General features: G+C 33.2%; 1 protein-coding gene across 32 annotated transcripts in view; it reads left to right on the top strand.

The window, feature by feature from the left end:
• The window catches only part of ADGRL2 (adhesion G protein-coupled receptor L2), a 301,782-nt gene that overhangs the window by 236,715 nt on the left and 41,982 nt on the right, over window positions 1–23,085 (top strand). For all 32 annotated transcript variants that reach the window (XM_063697514.1, XM_055369186.2, XM_055369127.2 and 29 more), the window contains 3 exons: window positions 9,294–9,403; window positions 15,544–16,344; window positions 22,741–23,034. In XM_063697514.1, coding sequence (XP_063553584.1) covers window positions 9,294–9,403; window positions 15,544–16,344; window positions 22,741–23,034 — 1,205 coding nt within the window. The remainder of the gene's footprint in view (window positions 1–9,293; window positions 9,404–15,543; window positions 16,345–22,740; window positions 23,035–23,085) is intronic.

Below are 23,085 nucleotides of genomic sequence, written 5' to 3'. Positions count from 1 at the left end.
TGCAATTTTAAAAAATCAGGATTATATTTAAAACTTTAAAAAAGTAGAAAATTAAATGTAATAAAAATTATATTGTTTATTTTTCCCAAATTATGTATCTCTGTGTACCAGTATTCATGCATATTATGCTAGAGATTCTGAAACTAACTTTATTACAGTAATGATTTCAAAATAAATAACACTGTGTTCTATAATGCAAATTGTATAATATCCTAACATACCTATAGGATTAAATTCTATATGATGGTTAGAAATCTAGACTACACAAATTATTAAATAAATAATGAGCAATAGCTATGTGACAAATGGGAACATTGTTACAGAACACCTCTTTTTTGCCACATGAATTACACACCATTTAGCTTCCTAATGTTATGTTTACCTAGCAATTAGTTAAGCTCACAAATCATCATTAATAAATATTTAAAGAAAGCAAGACCCACTTTCCCTAGCTGTATAGAATAGAAATTTAGATGATAAAATAGCATTTCATTATAAAATAAAAAAACTTTTTGAAAAGATTTGATGTAACATTCAACTCCATTTCTCTCTTGCATTTGTGAGGATGATTGTAACCTTGTATCTTGAAGCATAATTCTTTGTATTCCCTCTCCATTCACTTGATTATTTTGCCTGAGCAAATCTATTTGCATTGGCGCCTACCTATTTATGTTCTAAAGTTATATGCTGTGTGTATAAAATTTTGTTCTAAATTTGGACTAAAAAAGACAGTGGCTAGAGTACTAGGTCAGTTGGAATTTGCTAGTGTATATGGAGAAGTGATTAGTACCTAAGGAGTACTTATCCCCCCTTCCTTTTAAATAGGTAATCTATTTCATAAGGGTTTGTTATTGGCATTCATGATACAAGACTATATCCAAATTGACAGAGTTCTCTGAGAATCAGGTACAGCTGATTGAGGCAAAATTGGATGTCTGGTGTTTATTTCCTATTAACCATGTTTATGAGCAGAAATAGCCAGATAATCATTAATCATTATTTAATTTTTTCAAAAACACCAGATTCTTATGTGCTAGGCATATAATCACCTCCAATAAGAATTTGTAAGTTGGCAGCTTCTTTTTTCTTTTATTATTTTCTCTTAAACTCCCGCTTTCTAGTAGTTTCTAAATTTTTAAAACTTGTGTACCTGAACAGAATGTAATTTACTTATTAACATATAATTTATTTTTACTTAGTTATTGAGGCTCAAGAATGCATGTAATTCCTATTCTATTAATTAAAGAACAGATTCATATTGTAATAGTTCGTCTGTAGATATTCTGTTTGTTTAGTGTATACAATTTACCCAAGGATGTGGTTTAAGCTCTTCCAGGAAATCCTGTGTATGTTTTGTTTATACTTGGCACTATGAAAAGGAGTGTCATTACATGATACCTTGGTACCTTGGAAGCTTTGATTTCACCTCCAAAAAGTGAGCACTTTTAACTGAGACAGACAGAAAGTAACTCAGGAAAAAAAAAAAAGTCTTACCATTGCTAGTATTTTGTAATGGAAGTTTAATGAATAAATAGCCACTAAAATATTTAAATTGATGAAGCAATCTTCATCGAAGATGCAGACTCAATAAAGGATTGAACTAATTCTTTAATTAGTAATTGTATAATTTCAAATTTAAGCAAACTTTAATTTTTTAGTTTCTGTCATGATATACTGAGCTTTTCTGTTGAATGCTGGAGTATTTGTTCAAGGCGGTAGATTTTGCATTTTTAATCTTCCTTAGAACTGTGGTGAATAATGGCCCCTGGCAGGAGATAATGAAATTTTCTTAATTTATATTTTCAAGAAGAAGCTTCAATTGAAAATGGCATCCTGTGGCCTGGAGACATAGCTCTAGTGCAAGTTTCAGGGGAGCTGCAATAATAATGCAGTGCCATCGGTGACGGGGAACGATGGGACAGTGAAGAAGTAATTTAAGGAAGAAAAGAAAATGCACCAAAGCTTTATTGTAGCATATCTAATGATCTGCTGAAGATTCCCAATGGTTTTTGGAGCATGACTGGAGAAACTAATGTTATCTTGCCAAAACAGAAGCGCCTGCTTAATCAGCAGAACAAGACTATTGATTAAAACACCTCTCACAATAGATTACACATGGAATCTCATCTCCATACTTTGCACTTGGTAAAGTGTAATAATGAGCATAAGATAATCAAAAGAAGAGTAAAAGCAATTTGTTGGGCATTGTACAATTCAAGATTAGAGTTGGAATGGAAACAAATTTGCATGAATAGTTGAGCCTGTTTTTAAAGCTGTACACAGGAAAGAGTACGCACAGTGCAGGGACTACTGTGGAAGAGTAAAAGATGTTCTGCTTCTTTAAGATTTGCAAATCTGTTCATCTTACATAGGGGACATTGTTATTATTGTCATTTTTGGTGGTGGTGGTAATTTATATTTCTTGATGTTTGTTATCCAGATATTGTGCAGAGAGTTGCCTGCACTATCCCATTTAACCTTAACAAACTTCTAAAGAAGATACTACGTTTTACAGATGATAATGCTAAGGTTGAAAGGTTTAATACATTGCTTATGGACTCACAATTAAGTAAGCAGCTGACCTGGAACTTACACACCAATTTTTTTCTGATTCTACAGCTTCTGCTTTTAAACACTAATCTTCCCAATTATCAAATGATTTTGCTTTTGAACAGAGATAAACAGTATGCTATATTGTTTTTTGATACAATTTATTCTGAGAGTATAAGTAATGTGTGCGTTGTGCTCTCTTTCACATAGAGTTTTAAAAGATTAAGGAAAGGGAACATATTAATAGTTTGTTTTCATTAATATTTCATTAGTAATGAGGCACTATGGCTCAAAAATAAAGAGAGAATCTTTCTTGAAAATACTGCTGTTAATCTGTGCATGATATTTTTAAGTAATTTCCATATACTAGTATGTAAATTAGTGATAATACACTTTTATAAAATGCCTTTTTATGCTTTACACATTTTTTTGAGAACATTTATCTTAATTTCAAAAAATACTGTGGATGCCTTAAAAGTTAATATTGAGACCTGAGAACATTGATTACATCTGGAAGATAAAATATACTGTTTGTAATACTTTCACCTTCTTGCCATTTGCAAATTGGGATGGTTAAGTGATGCATTAGCTATTTCTTAAAATCTTTTTTGAAATATATGTTGTGCACAAGCCTGGGCAATATCACCAACTTTAAATACTTACTCTAATTTTTGTAATCAGCAAATATATTGGTAGGAAGTAAATTAATAAACTATTAATCTTCAAAATTATTTGTTACACTTCAGCTTTTACAGATGCATATTTGGCTTCATTCCAGAATTGAACCATTGAAAACCTCACCCCCACACCTGTAGGGCAGAAAGACTAGAGGGATGAGTTTTTAAACCATGATTAAAATTCAGTGTTTTGGGCCAGACACGGTGGCTCATGCCTGTAATCCCAGCACTTTGGGAGGCCAAGGCGGGCGGATCACCTGAGGTCAGGAGTTTGAAACCAGCCTGCCCAACATGATGAAACCTCATCTCTACTGGAAAAAAAAAAAAAAAAAAAAAATACAAAAATTAGCCAGGCATCGTGGCACATTCCTGTAGTCCCAGCTACTCAGGAGGCTGAGGCAGGAGAATTGCTTGACCCCGAGAGGCCGAGGTTGCAGTGAGCAAAGATGGTGCCACTGCACTCTAGCCTGGGCAACAGAGCGAGGCTTTGTCTCAAAAAACCAAAAAACAGATAAACAAAATTCAGTGTTTTGTCCCATTTAAAGTAGTTTATGACCTATAAAGCAAGACTTTTGGATTTTCTTTGTTGTGGTTGACAGATTTTATTAATAAGTTTTACGAATTTTAATGTCAGAAATAATACTTTTATTCTGGTATTTGAACTTAATATTAAAAGGTTTTATTATTGGGTTTATTTTAGTTATATTTGGAATTCTCAGGTTGAGTGTTGTACTCTATATACTTTAGAATAGTAAGAAAGGTCTTTAAAATTGTAGTCAGAAAGTTGCAACCAGAAATTATATATAGGTGATACTTCGTGCGTTTTTAACCCAGTGATGTGAAATAATGATTAAATCTTTGTCTTTATATGCCAAATTTGAAAATTTTGGAAATGTGACTAGAAAAATACTAAAAATGATTATATGTTTAGAATTTGGGACTGAGTGCTTATGTAGTTTTATGTTTATTTTCTACTTAGTATTTAATCATGAATTATGCCCTGGAAATGGTTTTTGTTCCTTGTTTTTGTTTTTGAGGCAGGGTCTCATTATGTTCCCTGGCCTGTGCTTCAGTGGTGCCATCCTCCCACCTCAGTCTCCCCCAAGTAGCTGGAACTACAGGCACGTACCACCACACCTGGCTAATTTTTTTAAACTTTTTGTAGAGATGGGGTTTTGCCATGTTACCCAAGCTGATCTTGAACTCCTGGGCTCAAGAGATCCTCCTCCCTTTGCTTCTGCCTCCCAAAATGCTGGGATTATAAGCGTGAGCAATAGCGCCTGACCTGGAAATTGTTTAGACATTATTCGCAAGGCCTACTTATGCCTCTAAGTTCTCTCTAAAAACAGAAAGAAAGCAATTTCTGTATTTATTGCCTTCCTAGAGTTGAGCCACTTTATTAAAATTTATTTGAATAAGTAAGTCAAAGATTGAATATAGGAAAATTGGCAGTGATTACAATGGGTCATATTTTTCTGTTATTTTTAATGACATACTTCTGTAGAACATAGTATATTTTTACATATTCTCAAAAGTTTTATTTCCAATTTTAGTGTTTCGTTAGCACATTTTTAGCAAAACATACTTCTTATCTGTTAAAAAATTGGTTCATATGTGATGTATACATGTACTCAGATAATATACTTATTTCAATTCTCCATGTTAAGAATTGATGAATAACTAGACAGCTTGCTCAAAATTAGAGCAACTAAAACTCTTGATTTCTACACTTAGAATTAGCAAGAAGACATATTAACATTGTAAACTGTATTATGTACCTCTTACATAAGTTGTACTCATCACTTGTTTTCTGTTTCACTTGTTTTACTAAGTTTTATAGAGCAAAATCATGTTTTGCCATTCATATTTATTCTTTAGTAAAGTATCTAAACCTATCTTGTTTTAACCCCGTGGCTCTCACACAAGTTGCACTGATCAGAGTCACCTGCAAAACTTGTTAAATCTAAGATGGCTGGGTTTCCACTTCCAGAGTTTCTGAACCTGCCAATTTTTGGTGGAGCTTAATAATTTGTATTTCTTTTCTTTCTTTTTTTTTTTTTGACGGAGTTTCACTCTTGTTGCCCAGGCTGGAGTGCAATGGTGCAATCTCAGCTCTCCGCAACCTCTGCCTCGCGGGTTCAAGCGATTCTCCTCCCTCTGCCTCCCGAGTAGCTGGGATTACAGGCATGCGCCACCACGCGTGCCTGCGTGGCAAATTTTTGTATTTTTAGTAGAGACGAGGTTTCTCCATGTTGGTCAGGCTGGTCTCCAAATCCCGACCTCAGGTGATCCACCCACCTCGGCCTCCCAAAGTGCTGGGATTACAGGTGTGAGCCACCGCGCCTGGCCAATAATTTGTATTTCTAACAAGTTTTCAGCTGATAGTGGTGCTGTTGGTATGAGGACCACATTTTGAAAACTACTGCTTTCACTATCTTAAGTCATCTGTTCATCTTTATAAATATAAAATGAAATAAGACCAGTTATTTGAAAGTTGAAGTGTTCAAAATATATTCTAGTATCTGCTTCTTTATGATGAACCGTAATTGTAGTTCCTTCAAATTGTAGTAAAATGTCTACTCATTAAAACCGTATTTTTTCTCTTTTGCTTTGTTCTCATTCATACCGATTTTTTATGCTTAATGTGTAAGAAAATTGTAGGTTATTAACGTAATAAACCCACATGGTATTACCAAAATATACTGATAGTTTGATTGTTAAAACAATGATACCTTTATTGGTAAAGAAATCTTCTTCTGTAGAGGAAGAGAGAGAAAGTCATGCCAGGAACTGTGCCCAGTACTGAAAATACAAACGACTAAACACTTTTTCTTTCTTGGCTTAACTCTACCTTTTCGCTTTCATTAGTATGAGAACTTGAAGCTGAGCCCTTGGCGGGAATTTACTTTGCTTCTGTGAATAAGTAATTGCTTTCTTTCTGGATCTTTTTAAACGATAGCTATTTACACTCTTATAATCTTATCAACAGCATATTGTTAAGGAATTTTCAGATTTTTCTTAGTATTAATAGCTCACGTTGGGTGTTTCCCAATGTCTTTCTTGTCTCCTTACTCTCTATTTGGAAACTTAATGCTGCTTGCACCCTTTATAAAGGAATATAAATGTCTGTATTTCTATTTCTGTAATTTGGGCCTCTAAAAGCTTAGATTCATTTCCATGAATCAAGATACTGGCATGCAAAGTTCTAATTTTCTTGTACTTTTTACAGTTGGGTTTCTCTCGTTTCTGACCCTTAACTGTTTTAGCTCTAAATTTGCCATTTTTCTCAAGATTAATTGCTTGCACTTCTGATACCTCTGTGTATATAAACATATGAAATTTTCAAATTTAAAATGAATATTTTTTATATTTTGGGAGGCCCTGAATTCTAGAATTTTTTATAATTTTATTGCAGGAGCTTCATTAAATCAGTTTTGCTTAAGATTACAGTTGTAGAATTAATACGTTTTGCTGTCTTAAAGTGGATGCTTTGTGTAATGTGATTATTTAAATCAATAAAAATTATGTGGTTGGTATAAGTAATCATAATTGCTTTGACATTAATTTGAACCTGTAATTGGTCAGAGGACTACTGCAAAGTTGTTCAGAAAGAGTAAATATGGACAGTTATTTTTTATTATGGTGTTGGTCCTCTTTCAAACAAAATGTAATGGAAACCAGAATGCTTATATACTTCCTGCAGAACATACCATGACATTGAGAAACATACAGTAAAAGATCTCTAAGCCTGTACTAGTTATATTCATTCATCCAATTACTTCTGGTGGAAAAAATCTGGGCAATTTTCAATGTATTCTTTATTTTTGAAAAATTATGTATATATATAAATGGCCAAATCCTTTGAGTTACTTTCTCCTTCACCGTAATAGCAAAGTCTTTCATGTTCTTGGTCCATTTCAACTTTGAGTACAATTCCCTCTCTCTCCCACCAGTTGCTAGTTTGTTGATATGAGAGGAGCCTTTTGTGAGAAGGGAAGGTTGATAAACTAAATGAAGAGTTTACTCACACTAGAAATTGTTATTTGGAGGAGTTTTTGTAATCATATTTAAATACCATTCAAAACCTAACAGTTTGGTTGAGTAGTTATAAAATGTATACTGTGAGAGTATCTGAAAGGGATATCTAACACACAGTTGTTTATCTTTCTTCATTTCTGAGAGGTGTAAGGGTGTTATAAAAGGAAGATCACTGTAGGTATGAATAAATACAAAGAAGGAAATGAAAGGACTTTTGTTTTTAATGGGACCAAGTTAGTGATTTGAGGATTTCTGGAAGATCAAGAAACTAAAAAATCAGTGAACTGTCTTGTTGCTGCAAAAGTTTAAAAAAGAAGAAAAATGAAACATCAGAATTATATTTATTAGTTGGGAACATTAGTTATTGACCTATTGACAAACTATAAACCTACCTCTTGTCTTGAATTTTAGGATGTGAAATAGGTTCTGTGATTCATGTTAAAATAATTCGTTTACACTAAGTGGTGAACCACTGGCAGATTTCTTCAGATGAGTGAACCAAATTAAGAGAAATACAGAATAATGACAGGAAAACATATGTTACAGAAGATTGTGACACTATACCATTTACATTATTTACGTTCTTGAAAATTACAGTATATGGTATGTTTGTAAAAAAACACTGCTATACTCTTATAATCATGATAAAAGTTACTTATACTTTATTTAAGTCTTGTTTGAAGTTCATTGTGGTATACTTTGAATTATAAAATTTACCTGTTTAATCCTGTAGTTTTCAGGCTTTGCTGCTCTTCAAAGAGAAAGTCTAGTTTTGAGTTGAAATGGCACCAAAGTATATGACTGTTCCTACCCATCTTTAACATTATTCACCTTCTACTGCCCTTTAGTTAGTGGTGCTAGAAACTGGGATGCTTTTCAAAATTCTTTATAGTGCTATTTTATACTTCAGTATTTTATGTACTATCGAATATGTGGTATTCCAACTGTTAAATAAATGTTATAATGTTCTTGTTCTGCTTGATTTGCCTTCTTAATGTGTGCGCTATCAGAAAATACAATAAAAACCCTGAAAACATTCCATTCATTAGGTTATAATCAAATCAAATTATAAAATAAATAGTTCTTGCCTTTACAAAAGTTATGAAAAGACCTTTTGGACAAATTCATAGAACTTACATATCATTTTATCTGGAATTCTAACCTATTTCTAATATTCTTGGTGAATTAATGACATTGCAAAAACAAGAAAATAATTCCTTATAACAATAATTAGAACATTCTAGGCATCATGTTAGTACAACATTCTTTTTAATGTTATATTTTAGGGAGTACTGGTGTTGAACCAAGGTACATAGTCATCTCATTAATTATATAGGCACATTGATCTATGAATAGAAAGAGTAACAATAATGCTTAGACATTACATATGTGCCAAAGCATTTTTCTAAATCCTTTAAATGCACTTTATCATTTATGTGGACCATAGCATATAAGGTGAGCTCTACTAGCTTAGTTTCTGGTATTCCAGAAAGTATGTACAATGAAGAAATTCACACCTAACTGGATTTAGAGGATAAAATTAAAATACTGGCTCCTTGTTTTGTGTTGTCAAAAACTTCCTGCTGAGAAATTCAGGTTTTGACTCTTACGTCTCTGTTTAGTTGTAGGACCATTTTTAAAAATTGTAATCTTAATTCTTAATATCCTAGTAAGATATATCCAAATATCTTAATATCCTAGTAAGATATTTGTTGTTGATCTTGTCGTTCAGTTCATGTTGAATATATCAAAAATTAAAATGTATAACAGAATAATAGGAAACTGTTGGCCATTATTTTTTTACTTCTAGTTAAAATTTAGTGTGACCCACGATACCACTGTATTACAACATAAAGAAAACGAAACTCTTATAAAGTATTTAATAATGTAGAGTAACTTAACATCACTTGAATTTTTGTTTTATGTTTCTAGTTGCTTAAAGAAAATGGGAAAAACTTCTATGTTATATTTAAGTGAAAATAATCAAATAAATTATGTTACACAAGTTTGATACATTTTGTTTTTCAGGTGCAACAATCGAACACAGTGTATAGTAGTTACTGGGTCAGATGTGTTTCCTGATCCATGTCCTGGAACATACAAATACCTTGAAGTCCAATATGAATGTGTCCCTTACAGTAAGTATGCAGTTTATATTTTTTTACACTTTGCCCAGCATTACTCGTTGATGCTGAAAGACTACACATGTGAAAGAAGCATATGTTTATGGCCTACAAAACCATTATGCATGCAGAGCACTAACAGACTTGGGCCTCCAATTAGCTTCATGAAATGTGGAAGGAAGCCATAGTGTGATGCTAGCCAAGTGTCTGTCTGTGTTCTTAAGTGTTTGGCTTTTAAGGCTAGTGTTTTTCCAGAAAACAAACTTGAATTAGCTATTCAATACGGCTGATAGAAATCTGTACTTTTGCCCAATACCAGTTGCTGACAAATTGGTTTGGCTCACAGTTTTCTAAAGAAGGAATTGACTTCAGTTTTAATCATGAGCTACTTGAATGGCTACCTGCTGTTGTAGTAAGTTTAGTGCTGGGTAAAAGCTACCATTGCAGTAACTGAGGCAAGTGCTTTACTTTTTGTTCTATTGTCTTTAAGGGAGCATTTCTTTATGGGATTCAATGATGAAACCTTAATGCTAAATAAAATAGTTAGATATAATATAACCTTGCACATGGTTCTGTTTTTAATTTTGCAGCATCATTTTTAAGATCCTACAGACGGATATTTAAAATTCAATTGAAAAGTTTATAGGTAGGCTTTGGCCAATAGTCAAATTTTGTATAGTTTTCCTTCTAATCTCAGAATTCATACTTCAAAATTGTATTCTATACTTTCAGTTTTAAAAATCTTAGCATTTTAGACAACTTAAAAGTTTGAATATTACCTGATTTTCACAAGCTAGTTTGATAGTATTGTTGTCTTCCTTGCTTTTTAAATTATAGAAAAGATAGAGATGTCATTTAGTCATGTTAGTTCATGGGCGTTTGAATTATATGTTTTTTATCAGCAATTTCGCTGATTTGAGACAGTTTTTGTACACTTTCCTCCTTTAAAAAAAAAAGGATTTGCCAAATAATGAAATTGCTCTTTCCAGAACCTCAAAAGCTAGGTCATTAGTTCTGACAGATTTATATGTTCAAACTATCAATATTTCTAAAACCAAAGGGCCAAATTCTGATAGATCTGCTGTGTCCGATATGGCAGTAATACATTCTGACACATGCTGTGAAGGCACTCTCCATCTTTTCTCTGACACAGTTTTGACAAATTGGCTTTTTGTGTTATCAGTTAAAGGCCAAACACAGATTATCTTTTCATCCCTGCTCTGTGTTCCTGTGTTACTGTGAAATGGATGCTTTTTATGTTTTCAGTATTTTCTATACCATTTGTAGGATTGGAAGCCTACTGAGTACACTGATATTTATATCATTTCTCTCGTGTAGTGTTGGTGGCTTACGTAATCATTCTCCTGTGCCACTAGAGGAACATTGTATTCTTTTGACCTAACCAAAATTTTGTTCCATAAAGTCACTTTCACTTGAATTTAGCATGGTTTCTGTCCTCAAATTAGAGAAGAAATACAGCATCCATTCCCAAACAGTGGAATCAGTCAGAGCTGCCAAGAATTATCTTTCTGGAGCCAGTTCCTGTAACCTAGTCTATAGACCAAGAACAGTGTTAAGCAAATATTATTTTCAGACTCATAAGCTATTTCTTGTGCTGTTTAAGAGAGGAAAATGTGGATATCTTCTGGAACATCTAACTTGCAAAATTTTACTTTTTCAGTTCCCCAGAAGTATTGTACGTTGTGCACTAAACTTGCAAATAGCTATACTCAGAGAAGTATTTGTTCCTTTTAGTTTTTGTCTTTTAATTTAAAAAAATCAGTAATTAATTTGCTGTTACCTTTCTAGACATTTGCACGAGGCAGAAATAAGTCTATGGGTTTTTTTTAATCACTCTTTGCTAAAGAATAAAAGTAATTATAATTCCTATATACTCTACAGTAGTGACACTCTATAAATTGCACGGTTTCAACTAATATTAAAATACAATGCAAAGAGTCTTCTTAGATTATTCTAATCCTATGTAGGACAATGTCTTCTCTTACCTCTTTTTCCCATTTTCCTCACCTTTTGTTTCTTTGTGCCTCTGTCCATTGTGTTCATTCCTTATGCTTTCTTTTAGTTTAAGCCTTTAGCTTTCACTTTCTCCTTGATTTAGTAGTGTTTTTATATTTTGTAACATTTGCATACCTCTTTTACACGTTACTTAGTTGATAAAATTGTCACCATCAGATAACATTTATTATGTGTTTTTTACCACTTGGCTTTATACCAATTTCTATCCACAGTAAATCCTCCAGGATCTTATATATTCCAATTAAGTCCTATTATAAAGCAATTTCAGAAGGTTTTCATGACTTCTGAAAATTTTAAAAGAAATTTGCTCAACAGAGAACATTAGAAATGCTGTTACTTTGTTTACTTTAGTATGTTTATAAACAGGCGCATGCATTATATGTGATGCTTGTACTTGCCCAGTTAATATCCATGTCAAAAATGTACGTATACAGGGTATCCATTGTCATTGCCAGACTGTTAGGAATTGCATATATTTATATTTGAAAGAAGTCATAAAGATCTTGGAGGATAAAGCAGAGTAATCAGATTGGAATTTTGCATCCTGCAAGCAGGATCTGGTTTTGATTTTTATACCTCTTATTTCAAAGTATCATTGTAAAACTACTATAATATTAGTCACAAATTTTATTTAATATGAAAAATAGCCATTATTGATTAAATCATTATTAATGAATAAACATGTTTATTCAATGAAATAGTGTGTCACTTCACATACAGAGTATGTAGGCTGTGTAGTTAGTTTGGGTTAATTTCTTGTCTTGCATATCCATGTAGTCCTCCACTGATGTTCGTGGGTCATATACTTGTATGTTTGGTCTAAAGAAGAATAAATGTATTGTTCATTCATACGGCTCTTAAGACAAGTTGTAGTATATATTTGGCATGTGATAGAGAATACTGATTATATTAATTTTATTGTATTTTTATACTCTTCTACTGATAGAATTTTGGCTGGTTTCACAGATGTCTGTCCTTTTGATTTTCATAAAAATAATAACGTAGGGACTTTTTTGTTGTAAAGAGCAATGTTTTCCTTATGTGATTCATTAATCATCAAAGGTTTATAATATTTTAAATCTTTACTTTTGAGTGTTACTTACTTTTCAACAGAATTATAAAATATATACAATATATAATTTATATTTATTTTCCTTCAATATGTGATATCAATTAAATCTCAAGTAAATAAAGACTTTGATATTCTGTTCACTAGCTACATTGTAATTTTAGTTTATCAAATAATAAAATTCAGCCATTTTCAATGAATGGAAAGCAAAATACACTTTCTACATCTTCTATTGAACTTGTTTTAAGTTCTTTTTTAAATAAACATTTTAAAATGTATTATTTCCATCCTTTACATTTAATTTATTTCAGTAAAATTATCCTTTCCTTAGGGGAAAAAAGCATACAGCTGTATATAAATTGTAGTTTGAGTAGTCACAACGCTAATGATTTCTCTTATCCTCATTTTCTCACTACGCCCTTCCGTTATTGATTCTAAGCAGGTATAATATTGCTCTTTGCTGAGGAGTAATTTTAAGACTAGTGGTTTATACAGAAGTATTGTTTTCAAGACAGTAATGTTGAATTTCTTGTTTTTCAGATGTAGTCAGAATAACACATTATAGAGCAAGTATGTTTCCTGAAAGTGGTTACATAGACCGAGTTGATTGGGGAAAGTTGTAGCTTAATGTGGAAAGTTGTATGCCATTCCTATGGCAAAAATGTTCGTGTGATGTTTTTTCCCATAGGTGTTTCAGAAGGCCAACATTTAATCTTGATGAATTATTGTAACTTTTAAAAATTAATCAAACTAAGATCTTAATAAAATGTGCACTACTCTGTCTGAGTACATTTCGGAAATGCAGTATTAGCACACCCTGATGCATTTTAACAACAGAAAAGGGAGAAACAGACATCAGTCTTGTCATTTTATGAAATTTAGGCAACATACTTCAAACCTATATACTATGTAAAGTAGTATTTTATGGTTTGTAAGTATTAGAATACGGTTTACCAACAAGGATCTTACAAGCCCCCTTCCTAACTTCATAATCTGTTTCTTGAAACTGTAGGAGATTTTTTTTTTTTTCCTCATGTAACTCTACTAATCAGGTTTGTTTTATGAAAGCATTTACTTTTTATAAGGTCTGTGGAATCAAGGTATTTGCTTTGAATGCTCGGTATGATTGTTGTTGCATGCTAGCTTGCTTTCTATGTAAATTGATGATGGTAGAATTGTCATACTAATCTAACCATAATTCTTTCTTCCTTTTTCTCCTTGCCTACTGTGCTTGCTTTTCCCTTGTATGTATTTTGCTTACTTTTTTTTATAGACTTAGTATTACAAGTTTGAGATATATAATATAGAAAATTTAATAAGAATTTTATAATAAAATGTATATGTAAACCTAACTAAGTAAATATACTAATTCTTAGTGGAGGAGAAAGGTACTACCTTACCCTACTCTTCAAAATCTCTACTGGTGATGGGGGGATATTGATATATTCCTAAAGAGGAGGCTTTTTTAATGGTTAAAATTAATTTATCTAGGAATAGAAAATAATAGAAAAACAATTGAAACATACTGGGATGCATAATTATATATTTCTTCTTAGTAAATATCTATGAAAAACATGTAACCACATCAGAATTAAATTTGATCTAAACTCCAAAATTAAGTTGTGATTTTTATAAATGTATTTTTCTATTGTTATGCCTATCTAAAGTTAGTTTAATAATTGAGTTCACATAGGATAAATGGGGATGATGTACCTATGCATGCATTTATGTCTATAGCATACATATAGGAAGTAAAACTTGGTAAGAATGCTGAGTGACTTTGGAAAGGCAAGAGTATGTATACCATGCATTAGTGAAGAGTTTCATTATTTATTCAGGTACACTAAGTGAAGCAACATGCCAACATATTTGTATTGCCTCCTTAATCTCCTAAAATGATTGATCCATGTTCTTTTATGTAACTTTAGAATCTTTCTCCTGCTAGGTTTTCCTGTTGTGTGTTTCTCTTTATCCAAAGTAGTACAGCTCTTAATTCTTCCTATATTTAGCATCTGTTACGAATTCAGTCTTAGACTAATAGTCAATTTATTTTAATCTTTTTTCTTTTTTCCTTGCACCTTTTTTATTTTTCTTCCCGATGCTTAAAATAGAAGTGGAGCAAAAAGGTAAATAACATACAGTCTGAACCCCAGCTCCCTGTTATGTGCCTTATGGATGTTAACCTCCTCCCTCCCCTCTCCCCACAACACTCCTGTATTAAAATAATCAGCAGGATCTCATAAATGCCACCTCATAAGGAAGTCAACTGTTTACAATGAAATTGTATGACTGCTAAACCTGGCGATGGGGTAAAAATTCTGAAGTCGGCGAGGGGGATCTGCCCTTTCTCTGTTTCTTTTTTACCCTTTATCTCTTTTTCTGACACCCTTGGATATTTTCTTATAATTAAAGTGTCATCTTGCCTGGCTTCCAGAACCCTCTCCATAGCATGCCATGGTTACAGGGTCTCCTGATTGTTTCATCACTGCTTTTCTTGCATTTACTTTTCTGTGCTCCTAATTGCATTTTCCGAATATTTATGTTCCTCAAATTGAAGCACCTTTGTTTTCAGTCTAACTTATGTAAAAGTTCTAAATAAGTCTTCACATTGGGTTTTCTGTTTTATTTGCCTTATTTCATGGTTTTGCTTTTGGGGGCTTATAGGTGAAGTAGGGGGTTGAAAGGTATAATGTTTGTAATAAAATGAAATATATACTGTTGTGCAAAAGCTCAAACTTTTAAAACATGGGTTAACAGATTATAAGATGAAAACATAGCAAAAATTTAAATTGTCAGACCACTTATAAATGATCTTAAACTTAGGCTTTTGTTAGTGAAAATAAACATAAACTTCAGTTACTTTGTACCCTGATACACTGATTATGCTAACTTTAGAAAAGAAGAGTAGTATTTGTATGAAGTATACATTTTGGTAAAATTGAATGCTAATAATATGAATTTTTCCCTTTTGATTTGTGATCACTGAAACTTGTTTGCCTGTGTAATTTTTTAACTTGGCTTAATTTTTGTCTTTCTCTGTAACTGTTAGTTTTTGTGTGTCCTGGGACCTTGAAAGCAATCGTGGACTCACCATGTATATATGAAGCTGAACAAAAGGCGGGTGCTTGGTGCAAGGACCCTCTTCAGGCTGCAGATAAAATTTATTTCATGCCCTGGACTCCCTATCGTACCGATACTTTAATAGAATATGCTTCTTTAGAAGATTTCCAAAATAGTCGCCAAACAACAACATATAAACTTCCAAATCGAGTAGATGGTACTGGATTTGTGGTGTATGATGGTGCTGTCTTCTTTAACAAAGAAAGAACGAGGAATATTGTGAAATTTGACTTGAGGACTAGAATTAAGAGTGGCGAGGCCATAATTAACTATGCCAACTACCATGATACCTCACCATACAGATGGGGAGGAAAGACTGATATCGACCTAGCAGTTGATGAAAATGGTTTATGGGTCATTTATGCCACTGAACAGAACAATGGAATGATAGTTATTAGCCAGCTGAATCCATACACTCTTCGATTTGAAGCAACGTGGGAGACTGTATACGACAAACGTGCCGCATCAAATGCTTTTATGATATGCGGAGTCCTCTATGTGGTTAGGTCAGTTTATCAAGACAATGAAAGTGAAACAGGCAAGAACTCAATTGATTACATTTATAATACCCGATTAAACCGAGGAGAATATGTAGATGTTCCCTTCCCCAACCAGTATCAGTATATTGCTGCAGTGGATTACAATCCGAGAGATAACCAACTTTACGTGTGGAACAATAACTTCATTTTACGATATTCTCTGGAGTTTGGTCCACCTGATCCTGCCCAAGGTAAGCGTGTTTACTTGCTAATGCTTATGTCATTTTATGAAAAGCATTTTTCTTTTTAAAGACTTCTTAATTTTTTTTCCTATTTTCTTCCCCTTTTCATAGTTAAAGGACAAAGGACAATGTGGTACATTTTAGCCTTATTATGGTTCGTTTTCTTTTTCTCAATTTCTTCATTTTAATGTTGGCTTCAAGAAATTGTGGCATTATTGGTCAGTTTAAACTTTTTTCATTGCTAAAAATATAATACTAACCAGAAACCTGTTAGCAGTGTTTTTTTGTTTGGTTGTTTTTCCCTACTTGACTGCTGAATTGATTGCAGTCTATGTTCAGACCTTTTCACTTCATGGCGCCAATGGTTAAAGGAAACGTGTGTTAGGAAGTCCCAGGAGAATGGCTAGGCTTGATGTACAATGCCAGATATATGCGTTCTAAAGTTTTGGTGTCTGTTTTCTGAGTAGGAGAGGGAACCATCCAATATTTTTCTAGATTATCATGTAAAATTGCATGTTTTTATTTTCTGATAAATTAGTGACAGTTTTAAGTCAATATTTCTGTGACTTTAACAATCACATGAACCAAGCTTTAAATGATCCCAAGTGATGACTTGTGATGACAGATATGCAAGCATTGTGTGATTTGTATTCTCTTTATGGAGGATCATTACTTTAGAAAGTAATGCTAAATTTTTGGAACTATACTTTGGTTTATTAAGTGAGTTCAATTTTGTGAGAAATAATTTTTGATGATAAATGAATACTTCATTAAAACAAGATTATCTCATACTCATGAAAGAATAACTTGTTAATGTATTATTATAGAGCTTGCACTGTTTATAAGTCTTCTATTTGAACAGTGTGTTTAAGATCTGAATATCCTAATTTACTGAGTTAATCTTGAAATTATTGCATTATTTCAAAATTTTAGGAACTAGAAAGTTCTTTGGAGTGATTAAATTAATATCTTCAATAGGGTGGGACAGAGACTAATATATTTTTTCTTCTCTTAAAGCAGTTCAAGTACACACACTTAAATATGTTCATAACAAACACATACCCATACATATTTTAAGATATGCTGTTAATCAGTTTTAAATATTGTCATATGGTCAGGACCTCAAAAGCAGAAGTCACAGCTCTTTGTCATGGAATTTCTAATTTGAGTCATTGTAGAATACCAAAATACGTGAGTTTTGTTCATATAATAACAATAATGATCCACTGACTTAGTGTACATCCCCTTTTTCCCTAAATCAGGTTATGTTTGTATTTTTTGGCTTATAGTTGTAGCAGTAATGTTCATTGTTAAATTTATAACAATGAAATCTTCTTTTAGGGCATATAGTTTTATTGATAGTATCTTAGAATCATTTATTTAAAAATGTATACATATGTTTGCTCATGAGGCAGCAGTTTGGTTTGTTTCATCTATTTCAATTGTTTTTCCAAAAGCTGCTACTACAATAGTGCTTCTTTGTCCTATAGGTTTGTCAAAAGGCAAACTTAAGGCATTGACAGACTTGTATTGGCATTGGCTGAAATTGTATTGATCCTTATGTTAACCTTTTTGTAGCCTGTATTAGTCTCACAGTTGTTAGATTTGTCTTGGGTAGCAGTAAATTTTTTGTCATCCTCAGAAAAAAAAGAAAGAAAAAAATGTTTTACAAATCGCAAATTCATAATCAGGCAACAACCTGAAGAATTGTGAATAAAGTTGAGTATAATTCAGTTCAACAAATAAAAACATTACCCATCTACTTGCCACAAAGTACTTCAGCGAATACAAAGATGGTTAGTAATGTCATCCTCCACATGTGTCATATATTCTAGCAAATAATTTGATCCATTTCAGATGAAAAGTCTTTGATAGTTTAGATGCTTTTGGAAAGAGCAGTTAACAGCCTTGAAAATGAGAAGCTTCGGCAGATGCAGCAACTGTATATTCCTACAACTATGGTTTGTCATCCAAAATAGCCATTCTTAAATAGTCCCAGAACATGAAAATTCATATTGACCCCTTATTCAGCCCTTAGTGATGAAAAGTATTATCTGACCTAAATTTCTTTCACTGCTGTTTGACCCATATTCATTCTCTCTCTCTCTCTCTCTCCTTTTAATTTATATTATGCATTTAGAGACTCCCATCTCTCTGATCCAAGATGTGTGCTACCTATATGCATGTAGGTGGGGTCTTGCAGAACTATTCTGGCCCACAAATTTAGGTCAAACCAATAAGCCACTGTCAGCTTTCCAGAAACAAGATCCGAGAAACTGATAGAACAGAGCAATCAGAGAAATGAGGTCTTTTGCCTGTCATAAAGTAGTGATTGATTTATTTTGCTGAAATTCGTAGTTCAAGTCATCTGTGCTGGATTTGCTATCACATATATGGCCAAGGCATAAATTGTGCTGTAAAATTATCCATTTGTTTTTTTTCATTATCTATATCATTTTTCATTGTGGACTGTTTAATAATATATTAGCTTCAATACTTTTTCCCATTTATAAATCCAAGCCTTTTCATTCCTAAAAGCACGTGCATATTATTTTTGTGCCCTAATCTTTTTTTTCTTGGTGAGTTTTGAGCTCTGTGTGATCCCTGCATAGTTCATTTGCTCCACTCCCCTAAACGAGGTCTGGTTTTCCTCTTTCACCTTCTCCCTCTCTGGAATGGCCTTAGGAAAAACCCTTTCCAGTCCTGTTTTAACTCTTTTCCATTTCTTAATCTGGATTGCTTTATATTTACTTAATCTGTCTGCACATGTGATATCCCAAATATTATAAAGAAAATGATGTGTTTTTACTTGGCTTTTGGCAGTTCCTCAACATTTGTGTTAGACTAATTAATGATGTGATACACTTCTGTAATACCAGGAAAAAATTTTTATAAAGAGAGCCAGTTTGGTTTATACATAGCATAGAATACATACTTCCAGAAATACCTTTTCACTGATAAAGAATGCTGTGTAAAAGATGATCAGTGTTTTTAGACAGTGAACAGGGACAAGTTGAATAGGTGCTCGTTTTTGCTTTACCAAGCTACAGAAACTCTAGAGTTCATTTCGTGAACAGTGGGTGAGGGTGAGTTCTTGGACCTCAGTGAGGAGAATATTACCCTTAGCATAAATGGCTGTTGTCTTCAAACCCTTTCATGGAGGAAAACCCTGGTAATCAATAGAAGTTCTTAGTACATAACCAGAGTAAACTGAACCATTCTGTATGTATTAGTTAAAATCTTCATGGGTACTTATTAAGCATGTTTATTAGCATCATTTCTTAGGTATTTTGTTTCTACTCAAATAATAAATGGTAGGTAGAATCCTAAGTCAGTGCATGAGTGCATGGTACGGCATCCGGATAAATAGAGCTCTATAAAAAAGGGTTTGGATCAGAGTCATAATTCTGTTGTGAGTTGTGTTTTCTATTATTATTTATAGGATATTCTTGAGTTTTGAACCTTTTGCCATGTTTCATTATGGAACTTCTCATTGTTTGTTATTCTAGTCTTATGCTTTCTTTCCAAATTGTTATTATTTTAGAGATTTACACAGAACACCATGCCAGTTAAATGTTCCCAGATAACTGCAAGGTTACTTGTTGGATGCCGTATTTTTCTAGAGTCTATGAAAATCTGTAACTAGGCAAGTAAGATCATAGCATTTAAGAGTATGGGAAAGTGACCTTAAACAAATTACTTAACTTCATTGTTCAGTTTCCTTGTCTGTTAAAGGAAGATAATTATAGTGCCTACTTCATGGAGTTGTGGTAAGGATTAAATAAGATGATCTGATTATCCATGAATGGTGATTGGCATAGCACCTAGCACATAAATGCTAAATCAACGTACGCTTTTATCATTACCAGATGCCTTATTTGGGCCATTTCCACCTGTGGAAATAAATAATAATTTTTAGAAATATATCTGCATTTCTAGCCTTCACATGAGAAAAAAAGTTGCTTTTCTTCTGGTATTGCTAAACTTAAACCTTCCAAAATTCCAGAAATTCTATGTGTACCTCTAAAAGATTTAGTTTTGTCACTTAAGCTTTATGATCATGTTTATTTTCATGATATCCCAATATTTCACTGATTTATTTTTGAAGAATAAGTTGATTCCCTTTAATCTATTTTGGTGATCAAAAGGTAAAAAGTGGCTGGGCACAGTCGCTCATGCCTGTAATCCCAGCACTTTGGGAGGCCAAGGCGGGTGGATCACGAGGTCAGGAGATCGAGACCATCCTGGCCAATATGGTGAAACCCCCTCTCTGCTAAAAATACAAAAATTAGCTGGGTGTGGTGGTGGGTGCCTGTAATCCCAGCTACTCGGGAAGCTGAAGCAGGAGAATGGCTTGAACGCAGGAGGCGGAGGTTGCAGTGAGCCGAGACCACACCACTGCACTCCAGCCTGGTGACAGAGCAAGACTCCGTCTCAAAAAAAAAAAACAGACAAAAAGGTGAAAAGGTATAAAAATGAATTATCAAAAAAAACAATGGAAACATGGCTGTAGAATGTTGCATGAAATTTTGCACATTTAATTGAGGTCCTTTTATTGTCTACCTTGACTCGGTTATTGTGAATCTCGACTAATGCTTAGCTAACAAATCACTAATTGTAGTATTAATACATATTTCAGTGATTAAATATGTACTAGTTAGTACAGTGTCAAGGGATATATCAGGTAGTGTAGCACTCAAGCATTTTGCTCTGCCCCCTTCTTTTTTCTGTTCTGATTCCCGACTCCCCTTTAAGACTTGATTCAGCAGCAGTCATTTGACACTTCTGCAAAAGATTGTGATGCTTTTGACAAATGTTAATTGAGAAAGCACTGAAAGCCTGGCTGCATTGTAATCAAAAGAAAATTACAGAGGTTTAACAAGATGTCAAGCAAGTGCTTTAAAGAAAAGATAGACAGGTTTGAATAGGTTTCTGCAGCAGCTGGCTAGGCATGATGTTTGACTGATGTACATAGGCATCTCTCATATGGTCAGTAAATTATGCCCTGGAAATAAAACACATGCTTTAGAAGTTTCTCTTGAGATAGATGGGGGGAAAAGGAATAAAACGTGTATAGTGTACTTATTGGTAACAAGAAGTATGTAACTACTAAAGAACTAGAAACATGTCACACTACTTTTTCGTAGTTTACTCTCAGTAGTGTCAGAATTAATAAAGAAAGATTGATGGACCAGAGCTTAAAATAGTAAACATATCAGTGATTATATGAACTTGTTTTCTAATAAATTCTAATATTCTAGCTTATTATCTCATGTGTAGATAAAGTGTAAAATAAGTTGATTTTATTAAGATGATTTGAAAACATAGCTATTTTTCATTTGCTCTACTACAACAATTTATATTTAAGGCATCATATATGTAAGGTTTTAAGAGCCAATAATCTGTAAATGTTGATACAACTTTCGTGTGATTTCCGCCAACAGTTTTTAAGTGGTAGTATTAAATTTTTACTGACAGATTTTTGTTGTTGTTTAAATTAATTCAGTGGTAATTAATGGAAGAAACATTGAGCTCCACTATTTCTTAAACCTAGTGGATTTAACAGTTTAGTAACATTGGAAGGCAAAAATAACCTTTAAAAATAATGAAAACATTTTTGCTTTTAAATGTGTAACGATAGTTCTTTTAAATTCTCTGTTAAGGGTGACTAAGATATGAAGGGTTGGTGTGAATTAGGCATGATTTGATCTGATGTTTTATCTTGGTAAGAGATTCCACCTCTGACTGGAACTAGCTGCTTCTTCATACCTACCTGTTTCAAGGCAACGATGCCGAAGCCTGAGACGTTTCCTTAATAAAACAGCGCAAGCATGCCAAGCTTATCTTCTGTTTGGATCTAATCAGGCATGCTTATCATGCTCAGGCAAGAACGGCTGCTGGGTGGAAAGATGTCACAGTATTTATTTTCTTGCAATATGTAAAGTGGGTGACTTTAAATTTTTTTTATCATCCTAATTATATATAATCATCACAGTTTTGTTAATGCTTTGAATTTGATTGCTTATAGAATGTGAGTTTATACAATAGAATTTTTCTAAATTAGACTGTCCCACATTTCCTGTTAAACAGTATGTGATGAAATTATACTTAAACTGTACTATCACATATTTCATTGAGAAATAAACTTACGAGTCATACAGCAAATGCTATAGTAAAGCCTAAACTACCTACCTTCTCTTAGCCATCAGTATAAATAAATTGGAACAGATGAAAAGATTTATTCTTACGAGCGATATTGTCAGTAATTCTCATTTCCTTGGTTTGTGGGCAGACAGATGGGTAGGGTTTTGTGTGTGTGTGTGCATGCACACATTCCACGTGTGCACGACTGTATGTGAGTGCAAGTGTGTGTTTGAGATTAATATACTCATCTTTTTTCCATAGTGCCTACCACAGCTGTGACAATAACTTCTTCAGCTGAGCTGTTCAAAACCACAATATCAACCACAAGCACTACTTCACAGAAAGGCCCCATGAGCACAACTGTAGCTGGATCACAGGAAGGAAGCAAAGGGACAAAACCACCTCCAGCAGTTTCTACAACCAAAATTCCACCTATAACAAATATTTTTCCCCTGCCAGAGAGATTCTGTGACGCATTAGACTCCAAGGGGATAAAGTGGCCTCAGACACAAAGGGGAATGATGGTTGAACGACCATGCCCTAAGGGAACAAGAGGTATTTTCTATAAACTACCATGCATACATTTTTCAATTTAGTAAGTAGGTT

The sequence above is a fragment of the Gorilla gorilla genome, chromosome 1, assembly GCF_029281585.2.
Source record: "Gorilla gorilla gorilla isolate KB3781 chromosome 1, NHGRI_mGorGor1-v2.1_pri, whole genome shotgun sequence".
Taxonomy (NCBI): domain Eukaryota; kingdom Metazoa; phylum Chordata; class Mammalia; order Primates; family Hominidae; genus Gorilla; species Gorilla gorilla.
Note: the sequence above shows the minus strand (reverse complement) of the source record. Positions and strands in the feature narration are given on the sequence as shown.